Source organism: Ostrinia nubilalis, chromosome 8, assembly GCF_963855985.1.
Source record: "Ostrinia nubilalis chromosome 8, ilOstNubi1.1, whole genome shotgun sequence".
Taxonomy (NCBI): Eukaryota; Metazoa; Arthropoda; class Insecta; order Lepidoptera; family Crambidae; genus Ostrinia; species Ostrinia nubilalis.
In genome coordinates, this window is record NC_087095.1 from 9,067,141 (window position 1) to 9,090,411 (window position 23,271).

General features: G+C 35.8%; 2 protein-coding genes across 4 annotated transcripts; both read left to right on the top strand.

Annotated features, from left to right (window-relative positions):
• The first annotated feature begins 579 nt into the window (after positions 1-579).
• LOC135073883 (arylsulfatase B-like) lies at positions 580-10,060 on the top strand. Of its 3 annotated transcripts, none has more exons than XM_063968115.1 (8): positions 580-617; positions 2,404-2,491; positions 5,383-5,542; positions 6,362-6,588; positions 7,100-7,208; positions 7,533-7,685; positions 7,863-8,531; positions 8,660-10,060. In XM_063968115.1, the coding sequence occupies exons 1-8, from the start codon at positions 595-597 to the stop codon at positions 9,016-9,018; spliced, it is 1,788 nt and encodes a 595-aa protein (XP_063824185.1). In that variant the 5' UTR covers positions 580-594; the 3' UTR covers positions 9,019-10,060. The 3 variants fall into 3 exon arrangements, with proteins under 3 accessions (XP_063824185.1, XP_063824186.1, XP_063824184.1); XM_063968116.1 differs by lacking the exon at positions 580-617 and adding an exon at positions 1,736-1,764; XM_063968114.1 differs by lacking the exon at positions 580-617 and adding an exon at positions 2,029-2,048.
• Positions 10,061-12,152: 2,092 nt separating this feature from the next.
• LOC135073886 (arylsulfatase B-like) lies at positions 12,153-18,436 on the top strand. The gene is made up of 8 exons (XM_063968122.1): positions 12,153-12,271; positions 12,819-12,927; positions 15,455-15,614; positions 15,920-16,146; positions 16,253-16,358; positions 16,680-16,832; positions 17,143-17,805; positions 17,883-18,436. Exons 1-8 carry the CDS (start codon positions 12,201-12,203, stop codon positions 18,086-18,088), a joined length of 1,695 nt encoding a protein of 564 aa, XP_063824192.1. The 5' UTR covers positions 12,153-12,200; the 3' UTR covers positions 18,089-18,436.
• Positions 18,437-23,271: the final 4,835 nt, after the last annotated feature.

The window sequence follows — 23,271 nt, forward strand, 5'->3', positions numbered from 1 at the left end:
CGTCATTTCATGATGAATTATGTAATAAAATAAAAATTTAAAATGAACACTAAACTACTCATTGAAACGTTACTATGCACAATCTTAAAAACTTCTGCCACGGTTTTAAGTTCAGTAATCTAATATCGTTCATTGTATCATGTGTTTTATTGCTAAACTACTCACTACTACTGCTTGATTACGATTTGTTAGACCGTAATATTTCTTACACCCAGATTAATCGATGTGCATGTATTGTCTTAAATTTCATTCACCGATTCGTTACCGAGACCTTGAAAGATTCTGTAAATGCATACATTTCACAATAGAGTACAGCCTCCGCGAATTCAATAGCTTGTATCACTGCGACTTTAGCCCGTGGCGGTCCACCACCCGCTTCCCTTTACCTCATAAGTTTACACAACTAAATAAAAAAAGAAGAAAAATTCGGAATTTATGAAAAAAAAAAACATTGTGCTAGAAATACGACTTCATGATGTTGTATTAATAACGTTTACAAAATATTAATTAAAATTATGTTAAAGATTTGTGCGTGACTGTATCATTAGATTGTTTTAAAACTAATTAGTGTAAGTTTAGAGTCAAAAGTCTACAATGGAGTGCAAAAACACATTATGGTACGTAATAATTTTACACTTGTATTATTTTGTTTGTTTATCCTACTAATATTAAAAATTCAAACGTTTGTGTAGATGTATGGTTTCACGAAAACTGAACGGATATTGATAAAATTTTTACGGATACGGATATTGATAGTATTAACATAAAGGCTATAATTTATAACGATCTGTGATAATATAAATTTCACGCAGGCGAAGTCGTGGGCGTTTTCCGGTGCGAGGCCTCCATTCCAGAACCTTTCTGCCCCATCGGCCGTCAGTTCTGCGTACTATGTGCCCTGCCCATTGCCACTTCAGCTTGCTAATCCGTCGGACTATGTCCGCGACTTTGGTTCGTTTACGGATCTCCTCATTTCTGATTCGATCAGACCGATTCCATCAGGGCAGAAAGGTTCTGGAATGGAGGCCTCGCACCGGAAAACGCAGCGTGGGACGTCCACCTACAAGGTGGACCGACGATATCGTAAAGGTAGCAGGGAAGCGCTGGACGCAGGCCACTACCAATCGATCAACATGGAAAGCATTGGGGGAGGCCTATGTTCAGCAGTGGACGTCTATAGCTGAAATGATGATGATGATGAAGTCGTGGGCAAAAGCTAGGAATTATGATAGAACTAGGTAGGTAATCATTAAGTAGGTAATGATTCTACTTACACATCCTTATATTCATAACACAAACATTTACAAAACAAATGGCACAATGATAAAAATAATATAAAAGCATGCACCTCAACCGTGATTGAAATTGTAATTAATTTCAAATTTAGTTTATTAGTTACTAAATCACCAATAATTAAACATCCTGCTTGAGAACACGCGTCTTCGCAGTAGGTACCAACTCAGTATAAAAATAGTGAATGTGTAAACACAATACTAACGAAACTAGTAACAAACACAGTGAATGGAACCAAATTCCTTAAATCCCGAAAAATAAATAAATACCTATTTATCGAAGAAAATATAAACATGCTCGTGATCAATGGCTGTTACAATTAGTCATTGTGTAATCTTTCGCCACTTGTTAATTACTATGTACTTATTAAATAATTTGTAATAACAAAATATATAAAAATAACTCCAGTGGTTATTTGTAATTCATTACATTATAACGTTTAGTGCTTATTTTTTATAAAATGGTGCGTAGGTAAGTTAGTTCTCATAATATTGAACTTTTGCAAAATGTAACGTACCTAACTATCCTACACGTACCTACTCTACGTATAGGTCTGAAAAGACAAACTTTTTAAATCCACACTCAAGAATGAATTCTATTAGATGATTCTTCTAATAAATAAACCCAATCATTTACAGATGAATTTAGATTGAAATGAGTTTTAATCTTCGTTTCAGAATACGAGCTTCAGGCTCTCACTACTGAGTTTTTTATTTCAAAAATATGTCCCTACTGAACGGACTTAAAAAAATGCGGTAGGTTAAATTTCTGATCAGGATAAGTCATTAAAGGTTACGTACTTAGCTCGATAGCGTAACAAATTATTAGTTTTTACTTTGAATCCATGACAAAAACTGCCTACTTATTTGTTACGGGTGAATTCACCAGTGAAAGAACTTTTCGATTCGGATAAGCTGTTACAGTTAGGTAATTTCAGTTTTAATGTCAAAGGTTACTAAAAACTGACACAAATGTGCTTTAAATTAAACAAAACTAGAGAAGATCTAATGTATTTAATAGATTTCCCTTCGCAATGGTTTCCCCTTGTTAGTAAAAATATAACATGGTTTATGGCATTACTTAATTTAACGTAAGTTTTTTCCTTTTCAGTGTTAGATGGTGGTTGTTGATAACGACTGTGACCGGTTTGGTGAACGCCCAACAGCCAAACGTCGTTTTTATAATGGTAGATGACATGGTACGCAGGTTCCTTTTTTACTACCTTAGTAATCTCACAACAGTTCTGAGCTCTCCATTTAACACGCAGCTTTTTTTGTTAATAAAAACTTACTAGTCGCAATTTTTGTCAACTGACTTTAGAAGAGCCGGTTCTATCGCTTTTTTACTATGCCTACTATCTTACTTTTAATTACGATCTGTTATGTATTAGAATTTCAATTAAAGGCTCTATCTTCTCCATTTAACACGCAGCGTTTTTATTAATAAAAACTTACTTATTACGCAATTTTTGTCAACTGGCTTTAAGAGAGCCGGTTCAATTTTTTTTTTACTATGTCTACTATGTTACTTCTAATTACGGTCTATTATTAGAATTTCAAACGAAAATATGACTTGCAGACTTCCATTAGTTTGCTAAATCGAATCACATTCACTTCGCTTCTTACGTTTGCTATGTTACCTGCGCTCTATAGGCCAGAGAGTTCTTTCCTAAAGCATAGTTGTGGTTGGGGTATGGATAAAGCTAACTTTACTTATGCTTCCTTCTTTTTATTACCGTCTGCAGCAAATATTTGCTTGTTTCCAATACTTACCTACTTAGAACTTTTTAGTTTACGAGAATGTAGAATCTTTTTTGAAAGAGCATCGATTCGAAGCGAAATGGGAATCAGGTATAGCTATGGCAAAGAAACAATGCAATAGAAAGAAGCAATTTGTTCTGTGACTTGGTAGACTACACAATGATACTCATCTACTTTAATTTATTCCATGTGATTTACAACCAAATTGCAGAGTAAAAAAACTTTCCATTAAACTGCAGATTGTTCACAATTCATTAAGCTGCTTTACCTAGGGGAAGCCCGGGCAGCACGAATACCTTAAGAAAAGTGGCAAAAAAAAACACATAAATATGCAATCAACAACGGTCTATTAATTAATAATTTGTATCTTAGGTCTTTGGAATTGTAAAGAATAAACTTGGAAACTTAAACAAATTCTACAATAAAAATGTCATTAAAAAAAAAGTTCCAATTATCCATTTTGCCCGACCCCCCTGGGCAAGACGGATATGTACAGTAATAACTGCTTTAATCATTGCAATCATCACAATAATAACTGCCTATGCCTGAATATAAGGTACAATCCTCGTGTGCCCACTTCTTGCATTGATTGCAATCTATCCAATCCTCGGTAGGTGGTTCAGTGTATTCTGAGCACACAACATAAATATTTTGTTTTCTCCATCTGATTTTTGTTTTTGGTCATTTTTCCTCTTGACAAGTCTTGTTTGGAAGTTCTTGTTTTCAGATGTGTGGTTTTGTTTAGGGCCTGCTATTCAGTTATGGCTGTCTTTACCTATCCGTTCTGCCCATATCCGTCTTGCCCAAAGCACCAATATTTAAAAGTTGTATACCCACCCGTTAAATTTCTACCGATGAAAAAAAGCAACACACACAAATTAAACTTAATTTGACATGCAATCAACTAAACAGAGTCTATAAGTCAACACTTAATACGTAATACAAGAAATCAACACACATACCTTGGCAAAAATCGTAAGAAAACAGCCAAAACTTTTGATTTCGAATTGACAAAAAGTTCACGCACGTATTGTTTTGGTGGAACTATCATGGCGTGGCTGTGTTGCTGTTTTACAGACCCGCAAACGTCCAGTAGCGCCATGTGTTGTAGGTTTTTAGTAAAATCGATTATTCTTCTTACCCACATTATGCTTCTTGCCCGGGCTTCCCCTACTTAATTAACTAAGCAATCAGTTTTTAATTGTTGTGTAACTAAGATAGGCATTGTAAATAAATAATTTTAGTTGGTAATTTCATTATTATTTTGTAGAGTTGTCAATTTTTTTTAAAATATCACACAGATGGTAATACTGGTACTACTGGTACTGCTAACAACTCTGTCGCTCGTTCATACAAAAAAATATAACAGAAAATTAAAATATTGTGCACGAGAATGCGCATCATCATAATTTTGTGTAAAAATATTCATGAGTAAAATTATCGGTCACGTAATTTCGTAATTTTAAAATGGTGTATTGTTTTTTATGTACTGTTTTCATTTCAATATTTCATAAATTATTCGTAATCTGCCTATAATAAGGGATTCAAATGGATCGTAATTTTCAGAGGTGGGTTAATGAGAGCTGTAATATTGCATGGGCCCGCAGCCTCAGCTCCACGTCAAATATTTATCGCTCTAATGCCCGCTCATAATCTCATTGAATTTATGATGTTCTTGAAGTGCGGGTGTAGGTACCTCGATGAATATTAACAGAATGTTATTGGGAGGTATCTAGATAAATCTTAAGAGCTGTGTCGTGCTTCACAGCTCTAGTAAATATACCTACTTGAAAAAATGTTGTAATATGTATATCTAAGTCTATTCGTTTGCATGCTCTGCATAATCTCTGTAAAATGGAAAACTTTGAAGATGTCTAGAAAAACCTTCTAGACTTAATGAATACTTATGCAAAAGCGCTGGATTTATTATCTTTATATTGTTATAAAGAAGGTAAAAGATACTCATTAATAATTTGGATATAGAGTCAGATGTCTTTTCAGAGATCCATAGCTTAATAGATTCAAACTTGTGCACATATCACATCAACATCTAAGTATAGATGGTTGTGATTTTGAAAGTCAAGAGTTCTCTAGTTTGAATAAAGTTTTGAGCGACGTTTCAGCATACGTAATACATGACTCCGTTATACTTGAACAACATTACCATTTTTGGATGAACTATGATTAGCGAACAGGTTGAACAGGCTCTACTAGACAATGTAACATTCGCTATAGATACGAACTCGTGCTCGCATTTATTATCCACTTAAAATGAGTTTATCTGTATAAATTACTAAAAATCTCCTTATCTTTCTTCTGTTTTCCTTAGGGTTGGAATGACGTCTCCTTCCACGGGTCGGATCAAATATTGACACCCAACATAGACGCCCTGGCGTACCGGGGCGTGATCTTACAGCAGTACTACAGCGAGGCCGTGTGTACTCCGGCCAGGACCGCCCTGCTCACAGGGAAATATCCTATGAGATTAGGTGAGTGATCATTGGACAACCTTGGACATTATACACAGGGCCTCTAGTCCCAAATGAGCAAAGCTTGTACTAAGAGTACTAGACAACGGATCATAGCTACAGTGTGTGATCATAGGTGGAGATCGAGAGATTTCTCTGTCATCACATTGTAGTCTAGCCTAGCCTTGCTTTATTTTTAATTTATTGAAATTAAGCACTACAATGCCTACATTATACAAGAACAACTAAATTGTGTTCTTTTACTGTAGGCTCTAAGCATTGTCGGATTATTATAATAGAGCCATATTTTCCATTCACTAATGATACGATCTAAATAATTTATTAACGTATTTATTGCATTATAAATAAGAACAATAGAGTATTCTTTAAAATCTTAATATACCCACCGGGAAACTACATTGTTTTTACAATAAAATAAATATATTTTACATATTATTCGTAGCTAATTAAGTTTTAATGCAATCAATCAAGTTAATCGTATTTTAAAACATTTATCATAAAGTTAACACTTATTGTGCACACCACTCAGGCTTTATGTTACAATTGTAATTGTATACCAAATTAATTAATCCAATTAACTTATCCAGTTATACAATTAAACTATCCATTGAACTTGGTGTTTCCGGTTTATTCAGTGTTGCAATTGATGTTTTCAATGTCATTACTTAGATAGCTATTGAAATAAGTGTCTCGTGGATATAATAAGTAGGTTACATAGTAAAAAAGTTTTCATGAAGATAAGATTCTGCGTTGATAAGTCGCTCAGTTTTTTATCAAAATGAAACGATTGTGCAATTTAACACCATTATTACTTTTTAGGTATGCATGGCCTACCTCTGTACAATTCAGAGGACCGAGGTATACCTCTTACGGAGAGACTTCTGCCCTCATACATGAAGGAGTTAGGCTACGCCACTCACCTTGTGGGGAAATGGCATGTGGGCATGTCTCGGCCAGAGTTTCTGCCTACAGCGCGAGGGTACGACTCTCACTATGGTATGAGAGGCGGCCTGATTGACTACTATACTCATAATAATGTAGAGACGGTAAGCTTCATTCATTGTTTTTCATTGAAACTATGTTCAAGTTCCTTCTAACTATAAAATGTTTAATTTTATTGGACATATAGGTTATATGGTGGCAATTTATGTATTAAAATTTTGTTAAGTACGCTTAGTTATGATTTCATTTATGTTTATCAATAATTTCTAGTTCAATACTTTATAGTTTTCGAAACCAACCGCCTACTCTTACTCCTGTATTATGTATCGGGCTATCCGCAGATTTGTTGTGGTTGGTTAAACATGTGACTGCGGTCAGACAATTCGGTTATGATATAATAAAAATACACAATATTAATCAAGTGCACAATCTCATGTTTTGGCAAGGTTAGTGTGACCAGATTTTGAAATCTATATCTGTCATGAGGGTGTTGCTAAGTATATTTGTTGTAGCGGCCACTTGTTGCAAATGATTAAAAAGGCCGAATACGCAAGGTAACTTTCACTAGGCATGCATGTAGTAGGTACTCCAGATTACATTAGCGTGTGCTTTCAGTGGCCAAACGGGCGGCTGCTGTATGGCTTGGACCTCTTCGACAACGACATTCCACAAGAAGAGGAGCAGCGTTATATTGTTGACGCGTTAACTGACAGAGCTATTAAGAGTGAGTTGGTTGATGTTCTTACTCCTTAAGTGGCCTAAGATCGCTCATTGTGAACTACAAATATCATCGCATTAAAACATTAAAGCAATTACAATAGCTATAGAAATTAGCGGTTTTACTATTAGGCTGGGTTGCACCATCTGACTTTGACTTTAACAAACGTCAAAAGTCTGTCAAAATACATACAAATCCACCGGTTGTTGTTATAGTTACGGTCAAAGTTAGGTGGCTCAACTCAGCCTTAGTAATTTCAGTTGTATCTTTGCACTTTCGTAGGCTTTACAATCTAGGAAACTTTATATTAATTACCCAATATTTTTCTAGTAATATACAACCACAATGAATCCCAACCGTTGTTCCTTCACCTCACGCACAATGCGCCTCATTCGGGCACCCCCGGCGGAAAGCTGCAGCCTCCTCTCTACTCTGCGGTCAAGAACAGACACATTGCCCATACGGAGCGACGGCTTTATGCAGGTAATAAAGCGTCAGTGGATAAAAACTTCGGGGCATAAGCTGTTCTAAAACCTAGAAGTGTTCTAATTGTTTTGTTATTCGACAACCAACTCATAGACTGGAATTGGTACTATTGCAGCAGCAGAATATATTATTTGCACTCATATTCTTAAATAGTCCCTAATGAAATTGTTCCAGAGGTGGTCAACAGCATCGATCGTAACGTAGGAAGAGTTGTCCGCGCTCTAGGCGAGAAAGGAATGTTGGACGATACCATCATAATATTCGCGTCCGATAACGGAGCCCCAACAATTGGCGAAATGAACAACTGGGGCGTCAACTTGCCTCTCAGAGGAAAGAAATTCACTCCGTGGGAAGGCGGTGTAAGAGTCCCAGCTTTTATTTGGCACTCGTCGTTCCGGCCAAGAGTATGGAACGGGTTAATGCACATCACTGATTGGTTACCGACTCTAACCGCAGCTGCTGGCGGTCAATTCAACGGTAAAATTGACGGAATCAACCAATGGGACTCCATCGTACAAGACGGGGAATCAAGAAGAAGAGATGTGCTGTTAACTTTAGAAGACAGCGCCCTCAACAGGTACGCGTCGTATAGAGCTGGTGATTACAAAATTGTGGTGGGCAATGTCACTGGACTGAGCAACGGTTATTACGGAGCCGAGTTTATGAGAATGAAAGGCGCTCCTCCAGATTATTATCCAGCACTGAGGTCTTGTGAAGTTGCGAGAATATTTGAAACAATGGGAATGCATCTGGACTTCTATGAAGTATTGGCAATGAGGGGAGCGACTGCTATAAAGCAGGAGGACAACGTTAGAGATCCTACTCCTTGTGTACCAGCACCAAGTAAGTTTCAAGATTTAATTTAATTAGATTTATTAACTGTGTGATACATAAGTATAAAAAATCTTGCTTGAACTTCACTTCATAATTTGTTTCTCGCTTTCTACAATTGAAATATTTTTTTATTACAGCTCGTGGTTGTCTCTTCAACGTTCGACGCGATCCTACAGAAAGTCATGACCTCTGGAACATAGCAAATAAAATAGCGGTGTTACTGACTAGCCGACTTCGTGCTCTTTGGGCGATGCAAAATAGGAGAGGTCCACCGAATTTACAAGCGCAAGGCGACCCAGTCAACTTTGACTTCGTGTGGACGCCTTGGCTTATAAACGGCAGTGATAATTTAACTAATGCTACGAGTAATAATGTTAATAGAACTACAATGTCTGGAGCAGTGAGAAGTAGAAATTCAACAGTAGCTAACGTTATTAATTGTGATGGAGAGTCAGGATTAAGAAACTTTTTGTGTATACTCAGAACTGTATTTTAATTTAATGTTTAGTAATTTCATAATTTGTCGCTGTAAACATTGGGGTTATTTTGCAAAAATGTGTCATAGGGTAAACTACGTTTATCTAACGTCTACATTTCTTTGAAGATATTAGTTTTTGACTAGGTCCTATAAGGACAAAGAATCCTGGGTTTGTACAAACGAAGTGTGGCTAAACAATGAGTCACGAATTGAGTACCGCGCAAAAGCCTAAACTTAGTTACTTAAAGATTTGAGTTCTAAAAGGAGTAATAAAAAATTTACGAAAATCTTCATTGAATTTATACCCTGTATAATTTGTGGCAGGCCACGGTGTATGGCGCGTTAAAAACCCGCCATTTTTAGCAAATGAAATCTGGCTGGTGAACATAGATAACAGTTCTTGCAACTCACGAAGGCGAGTGAGCTTTACTTGTGTATGTACGTGTAATTAATGCACATAACGATAGTGTTATGTCTATCAAAACTTTTGAAAAAACGAACACTACCTCTACCGATACCACTACCGATCATGTAAAGCTCACTCGCCTTTGTGAATTGCAACAACTTATAATGAAAGTTACCTTATTTTATACTATGTTTAAATATACCATATTCGAAATAAATTACACGGCATTTGTTATTATTAGGTAATATTACAAAGTTCTATTTACGCACGTCCGATCTCTTTCAAAAAACGCAGAATAAGTTGGTCATACTGTTACATGTCTTATATTTATTTTTCATCTGAACATTTTTAATTAAGTATGTAAAAATATTTTCCTATGTTGTTAAGCGACTTAACTGATTTATCGCCAGTGTCATGAAAGTAGAGTTTTTGTTATTTTATTAGCATACAAATCCTACATGTAAGTAGGTGAGTAGATTTTAGAATAGATTGTTTCCCTTTTGGGGCAGTCTAAAAATGTTAGATAGAGTAATAAGTAAAAGTGTGTTATTATTGTTTTATTTTATTTTCCATTAAGATGATGTAAAACATTTGTTAAGACTTTGTGTAAGTAGGCACCTATTATTAAAAATATTACAAAATTATGTCATAAAACGTGTTTTCTTTCTGTACTGTACTATACATATGTTCAAATATTTATTTTGTTTAATAGATTAGGTAATAGCATGGACCTACTTTTTTATAGGTCCATGGGTAATAAGACATAGATTCTACATAATGTCTTCATTATTTTGGACTATTTTGAGCAAACTATAATAATTATAACTTATAAGTCTGTCATTCCAAGTTATGACATTGTGAAAAAGAAAGGTTTATTATTTAAAGGCGATTTTTCCAAAAGTGGGAGAGTTTTATGTATTATTATATCACCCCATAGAAAATCAATTTGATACAGAAACTGCGATTACTGTAGAACGATAATACAAAGAAATTTACAATAATTTAGTTACGTATCGCATTTTATGAAACAAAAACACATGAAAAAGCTAGGGTGGCAAACAGGTTTTTGTATGAAAGGTAAAAAAGGACTATTTTTAAAATATCTAAATATTTGGTAATAAGTAGGATTATAGCTATAATTCTTCGTTATCTTAAAGATTAATATTCATCCTTCAAAATTGTGTGTGTGTTTTTTTTGTGTGATGATTTATAAATATAAAACTTTTGAACTGTTTCAGAGCACACTTTTTTTTTCAAAATGTACATTTTTTTGAGAAATACTCTAATAAAATGTTATTAAGTATTTGTTATTTAATAAGATATTTAATTAAAAAAAATTGTCGGATTGTTTTACTTGATGTGACATTTCAAGTGAGCCAGAATGGTCCAATCAAGTTGTCTCACTTTTCTTGCGCGTATCTACTATCTATCTAGGCTCTATTAATCTATGTTATAAATGTATAGTAGGTCAATTAAAAATTGATAAGAAGCTGCAGCACTGTATCATGCTGACAGGAGTTTGTTATATTATGTAAGGTAATGCTGTTTTATTATTTCCTTTTTTAGAAAAGACGTAGTCACGGAAAGTTCTACTTGGTGTTATTATTTATGCCGACTGATTTTATTAAACTTAGTACTTATGTAATCATCATCAAGACAACTTTCACACTTATTATTATACTGCTATTTAAGTGCTAAGTAGGTAGGTATGTTTACTTCTTACAGTCAATATAAATTTACACATTTTTAATTATGAAAGTAGGTTGATCAATTTGTCGAATAACCTATAGTTTCAGATGATTACCTACGGAAGGCGATATACACCATGAAACTAAGAACCCAATGTTGTGTATGGTTTTGAACTATCATATTTATGCGATTTTTAGATAGGCCCTAGGTATTGTCTACGAACAAAACACAACCGGAACTAAACCACTCCTACATTGAATGGAAAGAGATTGGGACCTTGGTATTTTACCAACAATTTAAACAATATCAGATAACAATAAAATTATTTGTGTACGGTTAGAAAATATGTATAGCGGCCTAGGGAACCCCTCCATTTGGTTATAAAAAAAATGTTTAAAAAAAATTGCGAAATATTCTCCAAGAAGACGTGTCCGAGAATTATGTTAGAAATAAAGTAGTCAAAATGCGTCTGCTCGTGTCCGATTACCCTATTAATTAATGTAGCTTGATAATATTGTACCGACAAGACATCAAAATATAACTTTAAAATTAGAATGTAAGTAAACAGGTATTTAAGTGTCATCTTATCACCTTGTTGTCTCCTAATAGCGATGAAACATGTATGTTAATGTTAATTATATGTCCACAGCCAAGCAGTTGCCTCTTATTAAATAAATTGAAATGCTTGGGCCGATTTATTAATGAACTAAGAACACAACGTTTGATTTGTCTGATTAAAACCCAGTCATCATGAAAATTTTGAGTCAACGAGTTAACCGGTCTATCAATGATGTTTGAACTATCGAGAATTTACTAGATTTGAAGTCATATCATTTTTTTTTATCTGTGCATCTACAGATAGACGTTTCACAAAAACTACTAGGTATTCTGTGTTCGTACTCCTGAGCTCACAGATTTGTTTATTTCTTTGCTTGTGACATGTTATCTTTTATTTGTAAGCGAAGGCGAAGGTATAGCTAGTATAATAGGTAACCGTGGACTTCATATTATTGAGTTGAATGACTTATCATAGTAAGATACGATACATAGAGGTCGCCGCATCTCTATCTCTAGACTATTTAATTATAAGTTGGATTGATTTGGTATGTGGAGACAGTGCATTGACAAATCGTACAACAGCAAGTTCGTTCAGCTGAATAAGATACATCCGATAAGGTAAGTTTATGTTTTTGTAATTTTCATTTCTTTTGAGACAAAAGTGTTTTTTATACATACAGGATGAAGTTTAAAGACTCTACTCGTGATAAATTCCTCAATTAAGAGACAAATCTAATGACTTTTTTTGTCTTTATGTTTACTATTTACTTATTTGTATTACTGTGTTCTTTTACAGAGATTAAAACGATTGTACAGTTAACAGCACATAAGACTAACATACATAACACCTATTACATCGAAATAAGATGCTTAACTGTTAAGTTTGATGTGCTGTCGTCTGTATAAGGTAATTTTAACTCATTGGAATTGTCCATATTTGGGGAATGTACTGTGTGTCATGAGATGAGTCGAGTCTAGGAGAACAACGATTTAAATTTCACCCTGTATACAATATGTTTAGCTACATTATGATGACTTGCATCTTTTTTGTATGATACTATGAATCATCGCAGGATAAGAATTACCTACCCATTACCAAAAACCTAAATAATATATATTATTATAATACATTATTTTAAATAATTTTGTTAAATTATGTTTATAGAATGGGAACATTCTACATTTTATTCATTGCGGTAATATCAGCAGTAGTCGTTCACGGGACGTTTGACATGAAAAAACAGAACATTGTTTTCATAATGGCGGATGATCTGGTGAGTTCTCATATTATTTTTGCAATTCAAACAGATAAAAGTGACCCGCATATTAATTTATTTGTGTTGATAAAATGTCTGGGTTATTTTTCATTTCACATAATAAACATTACATTTCGTAGAGTTTCGTAGAGAATTAATGTAGAGTTGACAGCACATTAGTATACATCATTTTTGTTACAAAATAACTTTTAATAGGTACCACTACATAAGACGCCGCAATACTGTGCGTAGCTTTTTTGTAAAATGATGATCCATCCGACCGATTTCGGCCATGGCGACCACTCCGACTCCTAGCTGTCTTGGCGGCGCTGGTGTGCCCGAAGATGGCTTACGTAGCCTATTTTCGCGGTAAAATCCCTCGCGCATTGAGGGCATCTGAGCACGCCGCCAACATAGTTATAGTGAATGGCGGCATGATTCAAAATGCAAAAAGGTTAAAATTAAATCATTCTTAGGCTGGGTTGTACCATCTTAATTTGACTTTAACAAACGTCAAAAATCTGTCAAACTACATACAAAAACACCGGTTAACGTTATAGTTAAAGTTAGGTGGTGCAACTTAGCCTTAGTTAGGTAAGTAGGCCTAACTAAGAGCTCGTTAAGTTTTGATTTGGACGACCTGTCACACTGGTGTGACAATTTGATATGGCTACGGATTGATAGTGTTTTTTATTGCAATTTACAATTTTTTAGCACTTTTGAATTATGTTTTAAGGTAAACGGCTACTAGTTCGTGATAGTACGTAAGTTCGTAAGTTTTTTTTCTAGCTCAAATAATAAGCAAATGGAATATTATTTATAAAAATTCTTTATTACTACAAAAACTCTATTATTTAAGCTATCTAAAAAACCAAGTACCAACATTGTGGCGCCAAAAATGAGAGCAATACGAAGCTTCAAACTCTCAGAGAGCCAAAAACAGCCGTGCGGCGTGAAAATGTTGCTCTCACCGTAAGGTTAGCGCTCCAACTTCTTAAGCTTATAAAAAGGCGAAGTAACGTCCATTTGCATAAAACTTGTTATAGTGGTTTCATGTGTTCTTTGACAATTGATTTGGCTTAGAAAAAAGTTATATGAAAACGTAGAATTCCTTTAAAATTGCGATTAATTGACTCACGAAATAGCGTACATATTATTTTTCGGGTGTCCCCTGTTTCGTGATACTACCGAATCAAGGATATTATGGATAATATTTTGATGCTTGGTTTTTAAATAATTGTTTATGATAATTGAAATGTAAGTTATGAAACAAATAATACATTTATTTAAGTTTCTCATGATCTAAATTCGGTACATGTTTCGTTCACTAGAATTTATATGACACGAGTTTGAAGTTCACATAAATGACCAATTTTAAGATAAATTAGCATAAGTACTACCAGCGTAATTTTAGTTTTAATTCGATTCGTTTTATTTATCTTGGTTTATTTGTATTTTATACGGGATAGATAATAGTTAATTGACACAATTTGACAATAATCCATGAATTTTACTTGGGGAATTTGGAATAATCAGTATCACGAAACAAGGAACCGTAATTATTGTTACTTTTTCCCAAGTTCGTGATATATAAATGTATAGTGATAGGTACTTGTATGACACATAACATCAAAGAAATCGACATATTTTATAGTTTTTAATACTTACCTACCTAAGTAATAAATTAATTAATTTTTATTATGAGTCATTGGCGTATATGGGGTTATTTTCAGGGGGGGGGGACTACCCTCACTTGAAGCAGCTCCAGGGGTGGGGGGTTAGTCGCCCCCCCACATTTTTTAAATTTAGACTTGTATGAATATTTTCACATCGTTAGAAATAAAAAATCTAAATTTTATGGGTACGAAGGGGAGGGGGGGGGGTAAGGCCCCCCTTCATTTCTGATGATTATATAAATATTTTCACATATTGTTAGAATAATAAATCAAAACTTTATACGAAGGTACGTACCTACCTAGCTAGACAGACTCACATTATTCTCATGAATATTATTTTCAGGTAAGTAATATCGTCAATTTCACAGAATTCTTTTATTCTAAATTTATACTATCGTTTTTACATTTATTAAACCCTTAATCATTATTAAAATATCCTAACTCGATGCGTAAAACTTTATCCCGAAATAGGGGACATGAGTTCACGAACTTAGAAACAGAGCAAAATTTTATCACGAAACAGGATCCAAACAAGAGGTCCGCAGAACAATTAATATTAAAAAAAGGTTAAACAATATAACTATAATTTATGTATTAAGTTACTGTCAAAAGACCAAACTTTAGCATACAAAAGCTTTCATACTGATGTCATCCTTGGTTATTTTTAAATAAATTGTTAAAGTCGTAAGAGCCTTAATATACCGAAGTAGGGGGCACTTACCTTACTTACAGTAAACATATTATTATGATGCCAACAATGTGACGTGAAACCACGTTTTTTAACTCGTAATATTCATACAATGGGAATTTATTTATATTGTTATAGGATTTTCTGACATAATATTTTCTTATCATGGTCATATTTTAAGGGTTGGAATGACGTGAGCTTTCATGGTACGGACCAGATTCTGACACCCAACATAGACATGTTGGGATATAGTGGAGTGGCTCTGGAGAGATACTACAGTCACTGCATATGTACACCTTCGCGATCCGCCTTCTTGACTGGAAAATATGCACATGTCACCGGTAAGTTAATATGAGTAAAGTAATAAGCTGGCCAAAAATTGTCAATACCATAAAACATTTTTAAACGTGGGCAAATAGCATTAAGTACTTAAAATTTCTAGTATTGAGTATTAATAACGTCTTAAAATTATTACAAGAATGCCCCTTATAATCAACGTACATGGTCAGATCACAAAGTACACAAACCCATTTTGTAAACATTACTTGCATCTTCTAAAAATGTAGCTGGAAATTACTGTTTTAAAACAAATTATTTTCAATTTTGTGCGTAGAGGTTTCATTTTGTGAAATTTAATTTTCTACAGGTATGCAAGGTTACCCTCTGACAAACAGCGAGGACAGAGGGCTGCCCATTACAGAAAAAATATTACCCCAGTATTTGAAAGAGTTGGGTTACGCGACGCATTTGGTTGGCAAATGGCATGTAGGCGGTTCACGAGGGGAATATTTGCCTTTAAAACGTGGATTCGACACACATTTCGGGCATATGGGTGGATTTGTAGATTACTATGAATACACGCTCGAAGAAAAGGTGAGTATGCCGGTCGTCATTTCTGTGCGCCAAAACATATGACGTAGTTACAATATGGGGGAAATTGATCGAAACATTTATGTTTACATAATGTTTTTTTTTTCAGTTGTCGAATGATTTAGTTTCTGGTTTAAACTTGTATAGAAATGAAACTCCAGCATGGGATGTCGAAGGGTATTTGACGGATTTGTACAATAAAGAAGCTATATCAAGTATGTTAAGTTTTTGCTACTACAAAAACTCGCTAAACTAAGAACTAAAAGGTTAGCTTTTGCCCACGGCTTTTCCCCCGTGTAATTCAGTTTGTATAATTTGGTCAATTGTTTAATATTAAACTATATGTGTTATTCGCGTTACGATTCATCAAAATCCGTAAGTAGTGTAGTGTAAAAAACATATATCATTCCATTCTCACAATATTTCCCAATATTAGTAGGATAGCATTATTAAAAGTCCGAACTAAAGGAATAATTCTTTCAACTGAGAATAGCCACTCGAAATAAATACTTACCATAAATGTGTACTACTTTCAGTAATAAAGTCTCACGACGAGTCCACCCCATTGTTCTTGATGCTGGCCCACATGGCCCCCCACGGGTCCAACGACGGCGCGCTGCTACAGGCGCCTCCGCAAGACGTCCGAGCAATGAGGCACGTAGAGTCCCCTGAGCGGAGAATATTCGCAGGTATGTAAAACTTTAAATAAATGGCAAAAATGTACTCCTTTTGCTTAAGCTACATTTATACCACTTAGGACTTTGAATAATGCCTATTATGTGAGGTATTAATTTATAGGTACGAGATCATGCACGATTGTTAATGTTTTTTTCATTGTCTGGAAAAGGCATTGAAAATCTTTTCTAATAGTCTACACGCTCTGATGCAAGTCGTCGACATGATTCTTTTGAAATAAAGTCTCCGAGACCAAGCCACCGGGCTGTCGGTGGGCTCCACATTAGATAAAAATAAAACTATAAAAATGTTCTATTTTTGTAGCAATGGTGAAAAAACTCGATGACAGCGTTGGGGACGTTGTAGAAGCCCTCGAAGAAAAGGGTATACTGAATAACACCATAATCGTGTTTGTGTCAGATAACGGCGCTATGACATCTGGCAACTCCGTTAATTACGGAAGTAATTGGCCTTTGAGAGGACTTAAAATGTCTCCATTCGAGGGAGGAATAAGGCTTGCTGGAGTTATGTGGACACCTCTACCGAAAGCTAACCATCTTTACAGAGGATATGTCCACGTAGTGGATTGGCTTCCCACTCTACTCAATGCTGTAGGTGCAGAACTTCCAAAGAATATAGATGGCATTAGTCTTTGGGATGATATTATAATAAATAAAGAATCCAGTAGAAAAGAAATGTTTGAAATCGATGATATGTTCGGTTTTTCTTCTATCATTTCTAATGATTTTAAGTTGGTAACCGGTAATGTAACGCCTGAGTACAGTGACTATCAAGGCGGTGGGAGCTTGTTACGAATAATTGGGAAACCGCCATCATATTTCGATGCTATTAAAAAAAGTAAAGCATACAAATCTTTAGAAAAGATTGATAGATTAAAAGATACGGAATATTATACAAATGTGAGAAATACTTTCAAAGTCAATTGTGATCACATTGACGAGTCTCAATTATGCTATCCAAAAAGTGGTAAGTGGTAGATATAATCTTTTCCCATCTCTTTATCATGTTAAATTACTAAAATAATATGACAACTTATTTTGCAGATAAATTATGTTTATTTAACATCAAAGAGGACCCGTGTGAAACGAAGGATTTGTCTGCATTGTTTCCCGATTTGGTAGAGAGCATGTTGTTACGATTAACGGAAGAGAAAAAGAGACTTATACCGAGGTCACCACTTTATAGAAATCCAAAGTCTAATCCAGCCTTTTTTAATTACACCTGGACAACGTTTGCAGATCATTTATGAAAAAGGAATCAACGTCATCGTCATGAGGCTAGGTCAATAATATCTTATTGACCTAGCCTAGCATAGTGTTTCGCATAGCAATCACCGCACAGTTCAAATATGTATTTTGTGCTGACCTATCTTATTTTAATAATAAATAAATAATATCCTTTGACATTTTACACTGCGCTTCTAGTCCCAAACTAAGCAAAGCTTGTACTATGAGTAGGTACTAGACAACGGATATAAACATACTTAAAGACTTTTTTTGTACCTTTAACCTTACCTATGTTTATGACCTACAAGCTTCGCTTAACTTGAGACTAGATATAATTTCTAAGGACGTCATATTTATTTAAATACTGATAATATCATAGTGTTTATTTTTATCACATTACAAACACTTGTGCAAAGAAAGTTTGCGAAACTAATTTTTATGATAATGATTTTTGTGAGTAAGTAGTACAGTGTTGCGCAAAACATTTGTGCTTGCAATTAGTTTAAATACTAGAGATAAGATAATATGACTAATACTCCAAAAAAAAGTAAATGGGATTACGAATATTGTAGTTAGAAATACAGAAATACTAATAAACAGAAAGATTATTGAAGATTATTTTCGAAGTGTGATTACTTGAGATTTATATTTATTTGTAAAAGTTTTTCTGTAGCAATAATATCGATAATCTATATTGTATAAAGCTCGTTTTATTTTATAAAGCAAGAACACTTTTAAGTAAATACAGGTAGGTACCAACTAAATTCAGTATCTTGCCGATAGTGAAATTAAAGATCATCATCATCATCATCTCAGCCATAGGACGTCCACTGCTGAACATAGGCCTCCCCCAATGCTTTCCATGTTGCCCGGTTGGTAACGGCCTGCTTCCAGCGCCTTCCTGCTACCTTTATGATATCGTCGGCCCACACTTGTGGGTGGACGTCCCACGCTGCGTTACGCGGCCTCCAGAACCTTGCTGCCCCATCGGCCGTCAGTTCTGCGTAGGTACCTACTATGTGCCCTGCCCATTGTCACTTCAGTTTGCTAATCCGTCGGGCTATGTCAAAGTACCTTATTTCCTTTACCAAGATTCATAGCAGTATGTACATACTATTAAAGGCCGGTAGATCTATTCTCATAAATAAAACACTGGATACTCATCTTTCACATTATATTGCCTTATTTTAGATACAATTAATCACTTAGCACAAAAGCGCGCGGAGTCGTCTCCGCGCGTCCCTCTATTCTGACGTTTGATTCTCGTGTGACATTGACGTATTGTCAATGCCACTATGACAGCATCTCATTGGCTATAACGATACCGCTATTTTAACGTTTTATATTTTTCACAATTAACAGTTCGGCCTTCCTGCAATTCCTTCGCCCTCGAAGGTCTGCTCATGGCACACTTGACGCCTCGTATTAGGATCCAGCTGAGCACCTGGCTAGATCCACTCTGCCATCTCCATCACCATTCGCACCACACGCTGACCACCTTTGGTTCTGCTGAAACGAGAAATCATCACACAATACATCTATATCATCGTCACACGGTACATCTATATCATCACACAGTACATCTATATCATCATCACACAGTACATCTATGTCATCATTACACAGCACATCCATATCATCTAGAAGCTCAGCGTGCTCCTCAATCAGTAGCGCCACGCCAATGGTCATACAGACGCTACCACAATTATCTTTTCGTTCAATATTTTAGAATCAGCTGCTTCAATAATGACAATAATGTCGATCACACACATGCCATCTTAATATAGGCACCATAGCTCATATGCCCAAAATGTTACCACCGAAGAAACTCATCCTTTGATGCCCAATTAGGCCTTTATCCAAGGTTTCTATCAGGTTTGTTCAACCACCACAAAAATACAACTTATTGGTTCCGATAAACTCCAAATCATAGAACTGTAACCCATTCTACTTCCAAGAATGGAAAGAACCCTCACTGTTGATGAGCAGTGGACTGCATGTTCGTGGGCTAGGAACCGGCATAAATCTTGAAGGCAGAGTACTTGTTGTAAACAGCTTTATTTCTGAGTTCTTCACTTTTTCTTTTCGACCACTTTGATTTCTTAACTCGCTTCTTATCTGAATTAAACTAGTCAGCTGGAATGCCCTGCTCCTTATCTTATACTCTTCCCTTTCTCTCGCGATATTGCCAACTCTGTCTCTCATGTTCTGGAATATTCAAAGCGAGAGGTCCGATGTGACCGTCTCGTTATCCTCGATCTTCCCAGTGACGAGATGCGGTGTTGCTCGATTGTCACGTCATCGTCCTTGCCTTCTTGCCGTGGCCATCCAGACTTCGGTCTTCTAAGGAACGACGGCCCTTGGAACAACTCATCCTCTTCCGATGTAGGCACGTATCCCGCTCTCGACGCCACGTCGGCTACGTTCAAGTGAGTGGGTACTCAAACGCTACTCCGACAGCCTTGTCTCCTCGGTGATCTCTTCAAGTCGATGCGCTCCGTAGGGTGTATAGCGGCGGCTTCCGTTCCGCAGCCAATGCAGCACAGTTTAGGAGTCACTCCAGTAGATAGTGTCTTCTACAGGCAGCCGATGCACTTCCGTTCATGCTGCTCGTAGCTCCAACCTCGATATCGTTTGTGTCTTCACTGGAGCCACTTTGGCACGCGCAGCTACCAGCACAACTTCCGCGTCCTTCCTGTCGTTGTAAGTGAGGTGCCAATACGCAACGGCGGCGTAGGCTTCCTCGCCTGCATCGCAGAAGATGTGCAGCTCTCGGAGTTTCATTTATCTCCCCCCCCCGTAGTAGTATCGAGGAATACGCAGTCTCTTCATAATCTGCAGGTCTGACAGCCATTTCTCGAAGTATGCTGCGACGTCTTCCAGAACGGGCTCGTCCCATCCGGTCTTGAGGCGCCACTGCTTTTCAGGAGCTTCTAGGGGAGTCGCTCCTTTCTTCGCGGCGCGCCTGCCGCTCGGGGCGACTGCTAGCAGTCTGTCGTTGTTGCTGTTCCAGTTCCGGACATGGAAGACCGCCTTCCTGTGGTCTTCGTCCACTTGAAAAATCACTTCTTTGCTTGCTCGACGTCGTTGAAGCTTTCCACGAAGTCACCACTACAGCGCCCGGCGTATGCCTTTCTCAGTAGGTTCTCCATTTGCTCATGATACTGCCTCTTCTCTTCGGTATTATTCAGAATTAATTTAGAACATTGTGAACTCCTAATGACGTAATTTTAATGAAGTTATACAATGCAATACAATTAAAATAAATACTATTGGACCTAAATGATTTATGGGATTGGTTATGGTTCTTTTAACATTTTCTCTTTAAACCCACACAGATTAGGCCATTCCACACAGTTTGCGCCTCGCCACACAGCCCTATGATGTCGCTACACAAGCCAAAACATCATAGTTCATGATGTCTCCCACACAAGACACGACATCTTCACAATTCCTGATGTCACACAGACATCCCACTCAGAATGACAATGTCCACACAGTTTCAAGACAATGCCACATGTCCTCCTCACACAGCTATCAGGACATCCATCTCACACAAAATGACAAAGTCCACCCAGTTTCATGACAATGCCCACTGGTGTATGATCCTCACATAGTACATCATACCCCTATTATTATTATTATTTTCAAACCATTCCCATAATCACAACATTATCTTTATTTAAATAATAAAATATTTCAATGTAAACTCTAAAATATGAATAACACAACTACATAAATCATCATCAATAATAATGCCAGTAATAAACAGTGAAACAATTTATGCTTAACATTGTGTCTTAGTGAACACAAATTTGCTTCACACACAAATGCAACTTTATCATAATAATCTTACTGTTATTGTTGTGTTGACAGCAATACACTTCCAACTATTATCTTTGGAAACTGCACATACTTCCATGAACTTACCATCCTCAAATAGGAACAAGCATTCATGGAAATATCCAAGAACTTTAATTTAACAAGTACAATACTTCTCTTCTCATGCTTGGCCAAAATTCACCCACAATGCAACTGACTTCATATTCAAGTATCTGTTGTTAACCCAGTCATTACAGGGAAGCACACAACACAATCATCACCAATATAAACTTTATTTGATCACTGCTAGTACTTTGCTCCATTGATACCATTATTAAAAAAAAACATAATCTTATTCACCATTATTAATAATAACTTTTTGCTTAAGACTGTTAGCGGCAGTTGGGAAGTTCTAAAGTCTAGCAGTAGACTGTAGCCAATTCATTATTACAATCTGTTCACACTCAAGTTAATTGTATGCAATTTCATGCCAATGACAAGAATAAGCACAGTTAAACAACCAAGCCGCAGTGGCACTGCTAGTCTCAGCTCAACCCTTGCAATAAAACATTAATTCAACTCACCAAATATCATAGCTGATTCCTTTTGTATTACATTTTCACTCACCAAATATCACAGCCGATGTCCTTTTGTATTGCATTACCTTCTGTCCAACTCCAAATCATTTATGTGAAGTACCCTTGTTCCGTGTTCAGCTTCACTCAGGTATTGTGCTTGACTGATTTGCTCACCACAGGGCCAACCCGCAGACAGATAAGTCACCATATCTAAAACTCAAGTCAAATCTAAAAATATGCACACACAACATGCTACAACCAGTAACCTTTTTATTAAACAGCTAATAAATAACCTCAAGATTAAAATCATTTTCACTATGTGGGAAGAATAACCAACAATAATGGCTGGTACACAAGAATACTCTTTAAGTTAAATGTACCACATTCTATATCTTTTTTTTTTTTAATTATAATAATTGGATAAATTTTAATTAATTTTCAATTTTAGTGATACAACCCAAATCATTACTGGCAGCAGAAATTAATTGATAAGTTGGAAAAGTTCAATATTAACATTATCTTTACTCAAAATATAGCATCATGTAACATAATAATAATTATGTTTCACAATAATTGAAGTATCAATCACTATAAGAGTACCAAAAATACACCACATGTTCAACGGCATGACTGGCTGCTTTACTTAATTTCAATTTACAAATTAAGCTATTTAATAGATTTTATCTCATCTTATAGTGCTCAACATCAAGAAAGAAACATCATGATACTAAAACTGGTTTACACAACACAGACCTTAGCTTCAATTTACTTGAATAAAACTAATTATTAATTCTTCTCCAAAATAA